Below are 13296 nucleotides of genomic sequence, written 5' to 3'. Positions count from 1 at the left end.
GATGTGTCTCTATTTCTCAAAGGTATTATATGTACATGTATTACATATAACATAAATACAGAGCTCTATGTTTTCCGTTTGTTTGTTCCTGTGGTAAGATGTGAACACGTTCAAGCTGGCTGGAGCCCTTTGCAGAGATTCAGGAAGCCTCACTTTAAATCCCAGTGGCTCCAAGTAACTTCAGGACCGTCGGCAAATTTCCCCTTGTGTTGCTCCAGTTTTTCCTGTCACGATGGCCACCAGAGCCTGATGTACTTCAAGCGCCCTCCTGGCAGGGTGGCTCTTCACCTTACAGAGGCTAAGCTACAGTGCAGGCTCTCAGATTTCCTGTCATCACTCCTGTGCTGAAACACAGGGAAAGTTGGGGAGGGGACACTGGTTCCAGATGGTAGAGAAGAGAACCAGAAACATGGGCTATCTCCAAGGGCCAGTGTCACACACACACATACACAGCTTAGGGGCTGGAGATGGAAGAGGCAGCTGTTATCTCCACCGTGAGAAAAGTGGAGGAGCTCTGAGGGGAGCCCCGCCACCATATTGATGCCCAGGAGCTCTAGCAGGGTGCTTGTTCTTGGCGTTCACCCATGGTGCAGCCACCTAAGTGCCCAGCAGGCTGACGGCCAGCCTCAGGGGAGCTGCCAGGAGAGGGAGGGGTCCTCATCCCTGTTCCCCACTGAGAGCCAGCACTGAATCCACCCATGCCCTCTTCTGGGCCTTATCTTGCTTTATCCTTCAGAATCCCCAGGTAATAACCGGACAGGATTAATTAGCCGGCAGCTCTCCCACCCCCACGTCTAGGGCAGGGACTAGGGACAACAGAGAGCATGGTGGAGAAAGATGCTAAGTTGGGCTGGGGAGGCAGGGGCGTGTTGTAACGGGAAGGAGAGAGTGGGGTAGGACATCACGGCCAGGGTCTCCACGACGGAGGGCATGGGTCAGGCCACTCAGAAAGGTCAGAGAGGGGATTAAGAGGCTCCAATGACTAATCCAAAGGCTTAACAGAGTCCTGGCCCTGAATCCGCCCCCACCCTGAGAAGTCCAGGGACACAAATGAGGACGAGACCCGGAAGCCACTTCAGCGCCATCATGGGCCTGCGATTTACAAAAATGTCAGAGGCCCTTCGCTGCTTCACGTGCAAAGAGGAGGATTCTGAGGAGGAGGGAAGAGTTTAAGGAGGGCAGGGGTGTGAGAACTAAAAAGGTTGGGTGGAAGGGGGGACCCTTAAGTACCAGGGCTTGGAGCGCTGCCAAGAGAAGAAAGTCAGCGCAGGCTGGAAGATTCTGAGGGAAACGGGTGTCTTGGGAGAATGCTTGGGGAAGGCAGAATTTTTTAGGAGAAGTAAACTAAGCTAAGAGGGAGAGTTTAGGAGGGGAACTGCCTGAAAGACAGTAAGCCCTGGGAAGGCTGGGCCAGTGCGTTCACGGAACCCTACACCACGGCATTTGGAAGAGAGAGAATACCTTCCCTTATTTAGCATCCTTTGACTCTGAGGAGATTGAGGTGTGTAGCAAAGTCACACGGGGTGGTACGGAAAGGGTTCGAAGAAGTCCCCGCGGAGAAGTACCCCGACGAGGAGGCAAAAGACTGGCCTGTGCGGCTCCCAGTTGCCTAGCAACCGCTGCGGTCAAAAGCAAGCGTGGAGGGCCAGGAGGTGTGGCCCAAGGAAACAACCCAAGGTTGAGATCCCGCCCTTGACAACAAGTCTAACAAAGTGCTGCCCCCTAACAACGAATTCCTGAACGAAGGGTTAGGAGCCCCTAGTCTGGTTCGTAGGCTGGCTTAATCCTCCCTGCTCCACAACGCCCCACCTCTTGGTCACTCCTTTTTGAGTTTTCTTATTGGGGGATAAAGCTGCCAAGGATTTTCCTTTGTTTCGGAGGCGGGACCGAGCAGCCTGTCCACACTCCGATTGGTCAGTCTAGTAGTCTATCTCCAGCTGTACGTGCCTGCAGCCGCTTCTCGTGTGCCTATTGGTCCTGGATATGGTCCTGTGGCGTCGGGGGCGGAGCAGTCGGGCAGAGCCGTAGTGGATTGGGTGGTGTCAAAGCGAGGGGCGGGCCCCACCGGCCGGGCGGTTGGGCCGTGAAGGGAGAGTCTTTTCGGCGCTGAGGACGGGCGCTGAGGAGGCGGCGGTGGCTCCTGGGGCGTTTGAGCGGGCTCACTCGAGCCCGCGGGCCGACGCGGACGCAGGCCCAGCCGGCGGAACCGCCCCGGACTCCCCGCGGGCCTTCTTAGCCGCCATGGAGGACGGTGTCTACGGTAGGCCGGGCGAGGCGGGCGGAGCGGCTCGCAAGCCTGGCCCCGGACAGACGGGCAGCGAGCGCAAGGCGCCTTCGAGCGCGCGGGACAGGCTTCCGGCGCAGCCGGGAGCCGAGGGTCCCGGGCCATTGTTTGGGCCTAGCCCGCTTCCGGCGGCGGAGGGCGGGGCGGGGCGACGGGGCGGGGCGGGGCGGGGCGACGGGGCGGGGCGAACACCTCGCTCGAGCCGCGGCCTGGCATTCGTGCGGTGCTGCAGAACTTGGCTCTACGCCAACCCCACGCACCCGGACCCTGGGTCCTGAAGCCCTAGCTAGTGTGTACTGTGTCCCCAAGATCCAGACCACGCTCTTCGCCGTGGCGGAGCCAGAGCCTCGGATCCTTTCTAAGAAATGCATCCAAGATTCAGGACCCCAACTTTCCCACTATGATGGAGCCCGGGATTCGTTCCCTTATAAGAAATGCACCCAGGGTCCATGCATGCTAGGGTCCCCACTGGTGGAGCCAGAAGCCAGAGCCTTGGTGTGTTTTTAAGAAATGCACCCAAGAGCCACACTATCCAAGGTCCCAGAGCTCCTGTGGTGATGGAGCCATGAGCCCAAGGTTCTGTGTCTTTCCAAGAATTGCTTCCAATCGATATCCAAGCCTCCCATTTAACTGTGATGGGATGAGGGGGCCAGGGCATCCAAGTAAAGCATGCAAAATTCAGACAGAAAGTTTGCAGGGGTAGTGATGGGCCCAGGAGCCTGGGGGCTGGTACCCTTTCCAGGTAATGTACCCACAATTTAGGTTCTTACTTCCTTCCCTGACAAAGCCAGAGTTCCATCTTTCTTCCAAGCAGTGGGCCCAGAAATTCATCCCCGGACCTATTATGAGATGAGAGGTCCCAGGCACTTGTGCCCCAGACTAAGGGTCCAGGGTCTTACTCCCTTTCCACTCTTGGGTAGCATTCTTCTTCTGGACAGGGATCCAGGCCCCGGTCCTTTCATGGGGTGTAGGAGTCCTGGCCACCCCCCTCCTCAGAGCTAATTTCTTGACCCTGTGTACCCCTAGAGCCCCCAGACTTGACTCCTGAGGAGCGCATGGAGCTAGAGAACATCCGCCGCCGCAAGCAGGAGCTGCTGGTGGAGATCCAGCGGCTGCGGGAGGAGCTGAGTGAAGCCATGAGCGAGGTGGAGGGTCTGGAGGCCAATGAGGGCAGGTGAGGATGGTGGGCGCTCACGGGCGGACGCGGGGCTTGGCCATGGCCCTGGGTGCTCAGGCATCGGCCCTTGGCTGCTCCCCACCCTGCTTTTGCAGTAAGACCTTGCAGCGGAACCGGAAGATGGCAATGGGCAGGAAGAAGTTCAACATGGACCCCAAAAAGGTTAGCTGGGAGACAGGCAGGCATGGTTTTGACGAAGTGTTAGGAGGGTAGGTTTCCTGTAGACCACAGACTCCTGATCCCTGCCCATCTGTTCCACAAAGGTCCGTGTACTGCGGCCTCTGGGAGCCTAGTCATGTGCTAGGCAGTGCTGAGAATCGGGGATCCCCTAGATACAAGTGCCACAGTTCAGGGTGAGATATGACAGTAAGAGAGGGGTTTTCATGGTGCAGGAGAGAGCCAGGGAAGGTTCTATGTTCACAGCTCGATGGACAGATATGTTTTATTTGTTTACTTATTTTTATTTAAATTTGTTTACTTTTATGTGCATTGGCGTTTGACTGCATGTATGTCTATGTAAGGGTGTCAGATCCCATGGAAGAGGAGTCACAGACAGTTGTGAGCCACCGTGTGGTTGCTGGGAATTGAACCCAGGTCCTCTGGAAGAGCAGACAGTGCTCTTAACCACTGAGCCTATCTCTCCATCCATCTCTCCTTCACTTTATTTATTATTGTAGTGTTTTCAGTTACTCTTCAAAGCTGTTCCTTACCAGACCCAGCTGTACATTCTGGAATCAGCTAGGCAGAGGCTGAGGGGGTGGGTTAGGGAGGGTATACGGGAGCTGTGTGGAGCCGAGCATGAAACTGGGCGTGTTCTATTGGGGTGGGGAGGCTTGGGTGCCGAGGTTCGTGGGGAGCAGCAGCCTCTGCCTCAGGCACAGATCTGGCTCCTTCCCTCCAGGGGATCCAGTTCCTGGTGGAGCATGAGCTTCTGCAGAACACACCTGAGGAAATTGCCCGCTTCCTATACAAGGGCGAGGGCCTGAACAAGACAGCCATTGGGGACTACCTAGGGGAAAGGTGAGCTGCCCGGCCTGCACATCTCATGGGGTAGAACAGGTGTGTGGCCTCCACCTGGGTCATGATACAGTGGACTGACTGGCTCTGGGAGGAGCTTGAGAGTATAGGGAGGTGGTGCCTGCAGCCATCCAGGAAGGGCACCATTGATTTTTGGGGCACTGTTGAACCCTGAGTGTTGGTGGCTTATCCATGCGCAGCTGGCGCCTGAGTGTGTTGGTGGCTTCACCATGCACAGCTGGCGCCTGAGTGTGTTGGTGGCTTATCCATGCGCAGCTGGCGCCTGAGTGTGTTGGTGGCTTATCCATGCACAGCTGGCACCTGAGTGTGTTGGTGGCTTCACCATGCACAGCTGGCGCCTGAGTGTGTTGGTGGCTTATCCATGCACAGCTGGAGCCTGAGTGTGTTGGTGGCTTATCCATGCACAGCTGGAGCCTGAGTGTGTTGGTGGCTTCACCTGCACAGCTGGCACCTGAGTGTGTTGGTGGCTTATCCATGCACAGCTGGCGCCTGAGTGTGTTGGTGGCTTCACCTGCACAGCTGGCCCCTGAGTGTGTTGGTGGCTTCACCATGCACAGCTGGCCCCTGAGTGTGTTGGTGGCTTCACCTGCACAGCTGGCCCCTGAGTGTGTTGGTGGCTTCACCTGCACAGCTGGCACCTGAGTGTGTTGGTGGCTTCACCTGCACAGCTGGCCCCTGAGTGTGTTGGTGGCTTCACCATGCACAGCTGGCACCTGAGTGTGTTGGTGGCTTCACCATGCACAGCTGGCACCTGAAGTGTGGACTGTCAGGAAGCCTTCAGTCGTGGCTCAGAGCTGCAGGTGTGTGGAGACCTCTGGACATGGGAGTTCACAGGAACTGGGAATTGCCTGTGAATTCTTAGGTAAAGGTCAGTTCTTGAGAGAAAGGCATCTGGGGCACATAAGACCAGTTGAAAGAGGTGACATCAGGTGCTCTGTGTGCTCAAAGACCTGGCAAGCTACAAGAACAAGGCACCCTACCCCCAGGACCCACCCAGCCAGGCGGGTGGGGCAGGTCAGCACAGTGAACAAGATGTGGCCCTGCTACACCCAGTCACTTGTCCTATGTGGCTGTCTCTCTCCCTGCAGGGAAGAGCTAAACCTGTCTGTGCTCCATGCTTTTGTGGATCTGCATGAGTTCACGGACCTCAACCTGGTGCAGGCTCTCCGGTGAGGATGGGGGAATGCACCTACAAGGACTTTGTCAGCTGTTAGGGGCAAACCACTCCCACAGAAGCAAGCCCTGCACGGGGCTTGAAAACGACTCCCAAATAAGACAGTGGTGGGGTCTCCTTCAGGCTCTCGGTGCACTCCTGTTGCTCCTCTGCCCTCAGTGGGTCCTCCTACACGACAGCAAAGCAGTGGGCACCTCCAGTCCAGTTCAGCAAACTGAGGGGGCAGGGAAGAGACTGTTTCTGTTAGACCCACCTGAATCCCCATGGCTAGAACTTACTGGTCTAGTCAGACCCCCGTGCCGGAGCCAAGAAATCTGGATTCTAATTGTTTAAAGGGTTGGGGTTGAGATAGCATTTCATGTGGAGCCCTGGTTGACCGGGATCTCCATGTAGACCAGGCTAGCCCTGAATTCACCAAGATCTATCTGCCTCTCCCCCGGGGCTCCTGGGATGAGAGGGGTACATTGCCATAGAAGGCGAAGTTTGGATAATGAATGTCTGCTTCTAACAGAGACAGTTAGAAGTGGAATGTTCTCCAGCCCTGAAATCTGTGCCTGCCCTGCCCTACCCCTTCCCAAACCAGGCAATTTCTGTGGAGCTTTCGCCTCCCCGGAGAGGCTCAGAAAATTGACCGGATGATGGAGGCATTTGCCCAGAGATACTGCCTGTGTAACCCTGGGGTCTTCCAGTCTACAGGTAGGACCAGAGGGCAGGGCATGGCTTGCCCATAGTCTGAGGAAGGAGTGCTGCAATCTGGGTCCCCAGATACAAAAGAGGAAGAGGTGAAGGGTCTAGGAAGTATGGGTCTTCATGGGTCGCCTTATTTTATCTGGCAGATACCTGCTACGTGCTGTCCTTTGCCGTGATCATGCTGAACACCAGCCTTCACAACCCCAATGTCAGGGACAAGCCGGGCCTGGAGCGCTTTGTGGCCATGAACCGGGGCATCAATGAGGGTGGGGACCTGCCTGAGGATCTCCTCAGGGTCAGTGCTGTTCCCAGCCCCGCCCCTCTGCTAGCCTCACCACTCCTGTGCCTGAACTACTCTCAGCGCCGCGTCTCCTCTTCTGCTTTTGCTTCCGGTGCTCTAGTCTAGCCCTTGGGTCTTGTCCTGTGCCTCTCTCAGGCTCTGCCAGGCCTCTCTGAGAACTTAACAGGCTTTCTCACCATCATCCCTTCGTCTTTCCTCTCCCCTCCTCCCATCTCGCTGGTTTTGTTTGCCTTTCCTCCCAGTTGAGCCCTTTCTCCTATGATGAGTGAGCATGGATGATTGCCCTGCCCCGGAGAAGCCTCCGGGCCTGGGGTTGCTAACCTGTTTCTTGCCCCTCAGAACCTCTATGACAGCATCCGAAACGAGCCCTTCAAGATCCCAGAGGATGATGGGAATGATCTCACCCACACCTTCTTCAACCCAGACCGTGAGGGCTGGCTCCTAAAGCTGGGTACGTCCCTTCCCAAGCCTGCTGGCCACCTTGCAGGGGACGCTAGTGGCCTAGGTCAGGACTGAGCGTCCTAAGTTTTTGCACCTCAGCTTTTAAGCACCTCAGCTTTTAAGAACCTCAGCTTTCCACATTTGAAAAATGGTGCTGAAAACGAGAGCACACTTTGGCTACTTGCTGGGCCTGTATAAATGCTCCTGGCCCCACCTACTCATGCCTGGAGCCTTCTATGCCAGGGCCTGATCAACCAGGCTGTTACCTTGCTTAGTAAAACTCCCCAAGGCCCAGGACAGGGTCAGATGTTTGGCGGACTGTTTGTTCTAAACTTGGCCTCGTTGTCAGCCAGCTGAACATCAGCCCAGCGCAAGCCAACACAGACAGGCGTAGCTTTGGGCTTCAGGCCTGCCTGGGGAGGGAACACTGCAGCAGTAGGCACAGCGATTTTAGATGACTCGTGAGTTTCTGTTGGAAGGAGAGGCTGCAGGCAGTCCTTGTTGCAGTGTGTGATGTGACACCGTGCACTAAACCACTGCTCAGTCATCGAGTCACAGAGGGCGTAGGCTCATGCAGGCAAGATCTGGGGACAGGCCAGCCACTCGCTGCCGTTACCGCTCCCCAGATGCTTGTAGCACAGCTAAGTGTCTCTCTGTGCTAGGCTGGAGGGATAGTGGCAAGTCACTGCTCAGAGACAAGTGTGAGTGCTCTGGTGGGACAGCTTGGCACTCCTGCAGAGGCAGGACCCAGGTTAGAGTCAGGCCGCACTTTCCTTGGGCTGCTCAGCAGTGGCTTTAGCAGCCCTCCAGGTCCGAGGTTCTGCCTTGTTGAATTGGACACTCGGGAGCAAGGCATTGCATCTTCACAGCCAGTGTGTGATCCTGGTAACTACACACAGCCCTGGCTAGGGAGCGCTTTGGCCCTGGCCCCTTTGTAGGGTGCAAGGAGGCCAGTAGGATCACAGAAGATGAGGTTCCCTGAGCCTACAGGGAGGAGCAAGAAGGCAGCATCCAAATGGTGGGGCTCTGAGCTGCTGGGCCATCAGTATCTCTACTTGTCATTTGAAGAAACTAAGACTCAAATGTGCCCTGCCACTGAGATACAGGGGTCTGTCATAAGCTTGATTCTGATCATCATGGCTGTATAAACATCTCTACTCCCACTGGTTCATCCAGAGGCCACAGTAGGGGTCTTTTTACAGGCACGATACGTGTGGGTGGCTCTCCAGCTCAGACCACCCACCCCTTAGACCAGGTAGAGGGTCTCAGGGCACATGTTTTCCCAGGGCCATCCTGGCCAGACTGAAGAGTTGAAGCCAGGAGGCCAGGAGCACAGGGGGCAGGGGAGGCCTCGGCTCCTCCCGTGTGGATGTAACTGGTTTTCTTCCTCTCTCCCCCTCCCTCTGCCTGGTCTCTTGCTGTGGCTCTGGCTCCTGTGCATCCCTTCCCTGACCCCCTATTTCTGTCGCTGCGATTCTTGGGGGCACCCCATCCCTCCGCCTTCCCTTCTACACCTGGTCCTGCCTGCTTTCTCGCTGTCTGCCCCAGGAGGTAGGTACTGGGTGTCCTTGCCCCCCACCCACCCCCATCAGATAGGGAGGGGCTGCTCTGGCCTTGGCCCAGGGGGAGGGGATTGGGCCTATGCCAACAGAATAACCAGAACGTTTGGCCCAAGCAGGGGTCCCACTCCTGGGGCCCCAGCAGCTTGTCCTTGCCTGCCTATCTTTTCCCTCGCTGCCTCTGTCCTAGACCTAAGAACCCTACCTTTCCTGCTCTGCTCCCCCCCCCTCAGCGGTTCCCCGCTGAGCCCGTCCCGTCCCACCCCTTTCCCTTGCAGGGGGCCGGGTGAAGACTTGGAAGCGTCGCTGGTTCATCCTTACAGACAACTGCCTCTACTACTTTGAGTACACTACGGTGAGAGTGGAGCTTGCAGACATGGGCCAGGATCAGGGGTGGGGGCCGGCCCCTGGCTCTCACTCTGAGGGAGGCACTGTGGGACCCATGGAACCTGAACTCAGACTCTGACCCCTAGGATAAGGAGCCCCGAGGGATCATCCCCCTGGAGAACCTGAGCATCCGTGAGGTGGATGACCCTCGGAAGCCGGTGAGGCTCAGGAGGTGCCCTGACCCTGCGCCCTCATGGCCTGGCCCAGCGCTGCTCTGACCTCTCCCTTCCCCTCCATCCTAGAACTGCTTTGAGCTTTACATTCCCAACAACAAGGGACAGCTCATCAAGGCCTGCAAAACCGAGGCTGACGGCCGGGTAGTAGAGGGCAACCACATGGTGTACCGAATCTCAGCACCCACACAGGAGGAGAAAGATGAGTGGATCAAGTCCATCCAGTGAGCCTCCTGGGCTGGGGGCTGAGCCGGGGGGCCTGGGCCTGGGCTCAGCCCTTGGCCCTCATCAGACATCTTTGCAGGGCTGCTGTAAGCGTGGACCCCTTCTATGAGATGCTGGCAGCAAGAAAGAAGCGGATTTCTGTGAAGAAGAAGCAGGAACAACCCTGACCCCCTGTCCCCAACTCCATTATTTATTTTGGAGCTGCCCCGCCTGGGTGGCAGGACCCCTGGGCCCTGGGGCTGTGGATCCTGGTTCCCCATTTGGAAAATCACCGCCTCTAGCTCCTGACTCCTTATTTGTAATTACCATGTTGGTAATCTTATTAACTATTTAACCCCTCGCGCCTGCAGACAACCTCATTTCTTGGCTTTGGGAGAGCTGTGAACCCATGTGCAACATTGACCAGGACCCTGGGTGGCAAACAGGGTGGAAGGCAGGTGCTTCCCAGACAGGTGACTCCAGCCCTGTGGGTGCTGGGTTCAGGGAGAGTTTAGTGTCTTGGGAAGGTGTTCAGACCCAGCATACTCCAGATGTGCTCTGACCTTGTGGCCTGTGGTCATTGGGGGACTCAGCATGGGAGACTAGGACTAGAACAGAGGACTGGCTCAGAAGGGAGCAAGTCCAGGGAAGGCCCTGTGTTGGGTGCTAGGATCTGGCTGTGGTGTCCATTGAGTGCTCCAGGGTGGGCTGGAAGGGCACAGTGGCACCGGGAGGTGCATGGTATGGCCGTGGAGGTGTTTGGGTTTTGTTGTTGGGCATGGGTCCTGACCATGGGAGGGGATCTTAGTGACATGGTCTGTCCTTTGCCCTTGTGCTCCAGTAGTTGAAGGCCCCGTCCTCCTGCCCACCTTTAGAGCCAAGAAGTTTTTTATTAACTGTGTTTGTTTCTCTGGCATGTGGTGAGCGTTGCCTCAGAGCCCTGCCTCATCCTTCTAGTGCTGGCATTATAGGCTGCTGCCTGGCCACACCTGAAGTGGCATTTCTAGAAGAAGCATCCTTCCCACATGGTTTAGTATGCATGCCTGACTGGGAAGGAAGGATGCTGCCCTGGGGCCTTCTGGGAATTAAGATTCCAGGTGTATATTGGATCTGCAGACCCCTGCTGGGGGTTTCTGTGCCTTGCCTTTCTTTGGCTACAGGCACCTATGGGTGTACTCTTCGACAGCACTGACCTGGCCAGAGTGCCAGCGTCCAGGATCTTCTAGGTGGGCTTGTGGTCAGTTGGACGAAGGCAGTCATGTAGTCTGCTAGGGATGGCAGTTTTTCTGGAGTTGACCTAGAAGTTGGGAGAGGGCATGAACTACTTTCTCCCCGGGGGCTGGCATGAAATGGATATTCCCAAATACAGGACAACTTCAGCTTTACCCAGAGGGCCGGGAAAGCACTGGGCAAGGAGTCCTGTTTCAGAGGTTCTTAGCCACTGTGTCTCCCCCCACGGGTTCAGCCAGGACTTGCGAGGGGAATGGCAACAGCAGGGCCCTATGAAGGGTGTGGATCCCTTGTCCCTCACACCTTGGGACCAGACTTCTTGGCACAGGAACGGGTAGAATGCAGGCTGCTTGAGCTGGATGGTGTGCTCTGGCTTACAAGTTAGGTGACAAGGACATGGGGGGCTCTCCTCACCATAGGGTCATTGCCTGGCCTGCCTATGGGGAGCTAAGACAAGAAGCAGGGCTATGCTGTGTTAATTGAAGTGATGAGGGTGGTCTGAGAATGAGTGGGTGGCTGGGTGGAAGGGGGAGGTCAGCAGTCCTTGGGAGGGAGAGTAGAGGAGCTGCCATGTGGGCCAGGGCTGGCATGACTGGCAGTGCTTGATTGAGAATCTAAATGGAATGTCGGCTGAACTTAGCTGTAGGTGTCTGTGGAACATGTAAGTGGGATAGCAAAATGTTTTAAACTGCCCTTCAGCCCAGTCGGGGTGGGGCGGGGACTGGGTCTACATATGTCAGTCCATGTGTTAGGCAGGCTGAGGCAAGAGAATCCTGTGTTCAAAGCCAGACTGAGTCATGTGAGACCATGCTCCCCCAGTGCCCTTCAACATGCTCTCACACACAAGAAGTCCCCACAGAGGGTGCCATGTGGAGCTGAATGCACAGAGCAGGGGAAAAGATAGACAAGCCAAGGAGTGCCAGTGGTTAACTGAAGCCAGGTTCACAAAGCCACCGAAGAGATTTTCCCCAGATACTGATGTCTTTGGGTCTTTGGGTCTTCTAGCCTCCAGAACTGTGAAGCAGTAAGTTTCTGTGGTTGAAGATAACACGAATATCGGTTTGTGGAGTGAGAGCTAGTGAGTTAGTATACCCTCCTTCAGACCAGGGGCCCAGTGCTGCCCTTTGTCCCTCAGATGCACTGCTCACTGACTGCAGAGTGAGGGCTCCAGCCCTGCTTCCTAGAACAGGGTAGCACATTAGCATCAGACCTTGGTTGCCCTGGCTCTCACCACGGAGTCTGGCCCTCCCCACTCAGTCTGAGGCAAAGTGGTCCTGGCCCTCCTTCCTCACACCCCTTAGATCCCAGCGACCCCGCCCATTGCCAGGTGTGGTGAGGCCTTTAATGCCAGCACTCAGGAGGTAGAGGCCAGCCTGGTCAGCACAATGAATGCCAGGGCCACAGACAGGCCGTGCCTCAAAACACACATTAGGGCAGGGTGGGGGATATACTGGTCCTAGCCCTCCTTTGTGTATTGGCATTAGGGCTATAACCCTCACTTTGAACTAGGCATTTGCTAGGCCACAATCCTATGGTGATGTGGGACAGCCCTTCTATAAAGTTGTGACCCGCTATGTCCTGTCACCATCATTTATAGAGTATACCATTCTGCTAAATCCACCCCTTGCTCTGCCTGGCCTCCTTCCACCATGTAAGTTCACTCTTCATGTACCAATAAATCTGGTCCCCAAGTCAAGAGACACCAGCAGCCTAGCCACAGAGACCCTAACAACAGGCAGCCACATGGAAGGGTGGGAGGAGACAGCAACAAAACCCAACATAACTGAGGTAGAGAGGAACACAGAAGAACACAAACAGGAAGAAAGAGCGGCAGTCATAGGTCACCGCCAGGAAGACTGGACAGCGAAGAGCGTCTGTCCAGGCACGGGTGGGTGGGTGGGTGTGTGCGTGGTCCCGGAGAGGCAGGCAGGCCAGGCACGGGTGGGTGGGTAGGTGTGTTCGTGGTCCCGGAGAGGCAGGCAGGCCAGGCACGGGTGGGTGGGTAGGTGTGTGCGTGGTCCCGGAGAGGCAGGCAGGCCAGGCACGGGTGGGTGGGTGGGTGTGTGCGTGGTCCCGGAGAGGCAGGCAGGCCAGGCACGGGTGGGTGTGTGGGTGTGTGCGTGATCCCGAAGAGGCAGGCAGGCCAGGCACGGGTGGGTAGGTGGGTGTGTGCATGGTCCCAGAGAGGCAGGCAGGCCAGGCACGGGTGGGTGGGTGGGTGTGTGCGTGGTCCGGAGAGGCAGGCAGGCCAGGCACGGGTGGGGGGTGGGTGTGTGCGTGGTCCCAGAGAGGCAGGCAGGCCAGGCACGGGTGGGTGGGTGGGTGTGTGCGTGGTCCCAGAGAGGCAGGCAGGCCAGGCACGGGTGGGTGGGTAGGTGTGTGCGTGGTCCCGGAGAGGCAGGCAGGCCAGGCACGGGTGGGTGGGTGGGTGTGTGCGTGATCCCGGAGAGGCAGGCAGGCCAGGCACGGGTGGGTGGGTGGGTGTGTGTGTGGTCCGGAGAGGCAGGCAGGCAGGCCAGGCATGGGTGGGTGGGTGGGTGTGTGCGTGGTCCCGGAGAGGCAGGCAGGCCAGGCACGGGTGGGTGGGTGGGTGTGTGCGTGATCCCAGGGAGGCAGGCAGGCAAGGCACGGGTGGGTG

At 57.0% G+C, this 13296-nt stretch overlaps 1 protein-coding gene across 1 annotated transcript; it reads left to right on the top strand.

Annotated features, from left to right (window-relative positions):
- Positions 1–2070: 2070 nt before the first annotated feature.
- Cyth2 (cytohesin 2) lies at positions 2071–9819 on the top strand. Its single transcript, XM_051148552.1, has 12 exons — positions 2071–2260; positions 3311–3458; positions 3557–3623; positions 4363–4481; positions 5588–5668; positions 6257–6369; positions 6510–6658; positions 7004–7115; positions 8943–9019; positions 9138–9209; positions 9294–9448; positions 9529–9819. The coding sequence occupies exons 1-12, from the start codon at positions 2242–2244 to the stop codon at positions 9614–9616; spliced, it is 1200 nt and encodes a 399-aa protein (XP_051004509.1). The 5' UTR covers positions 2071–2241; the 3' UTR covers positions 9617–9819.
- Positions 9820–13296: the final 3477 nt, after the last annotated feature.

Source organism: Acomys russatus, chromosome 7, assembly GCF_903995435.1.
Source record: "Acomys russatus chromosome 7, mAcoRus1.1, whole genome shotgun sequence".
Lineage (NCBI taxonomy): Eukaryota > Metazoa > Chordata > Mammalia > Rodentia > Muridae > Acomys > Acomys russatus.
This window is presented reverse-complemented; position numbering and strand designations above follow the sequence as displayed.

What these genes read in the sequence shown, in the direction of transcription:
- Cyth2 (XM_051148552.1), top strand. An exon ending in TGGGGTCTTCCAGTCTACAG is followed by an intron (nt 6,370 to 6,509) that starts GTAGGACCAGAG and finishes TTTATCTGGCAG; the next exon opens with ATACCTGCTACGTGCTGTCC. An exon ending in TGCCTGAGGATCTCCTCAGG is followed by an intron (nt 6,659 to 7,003) that starts GTCAGTGCTGTT and finishes CTTGCCCCTCAG; the next exon opens with AACCTCTATGACAGCATCCG.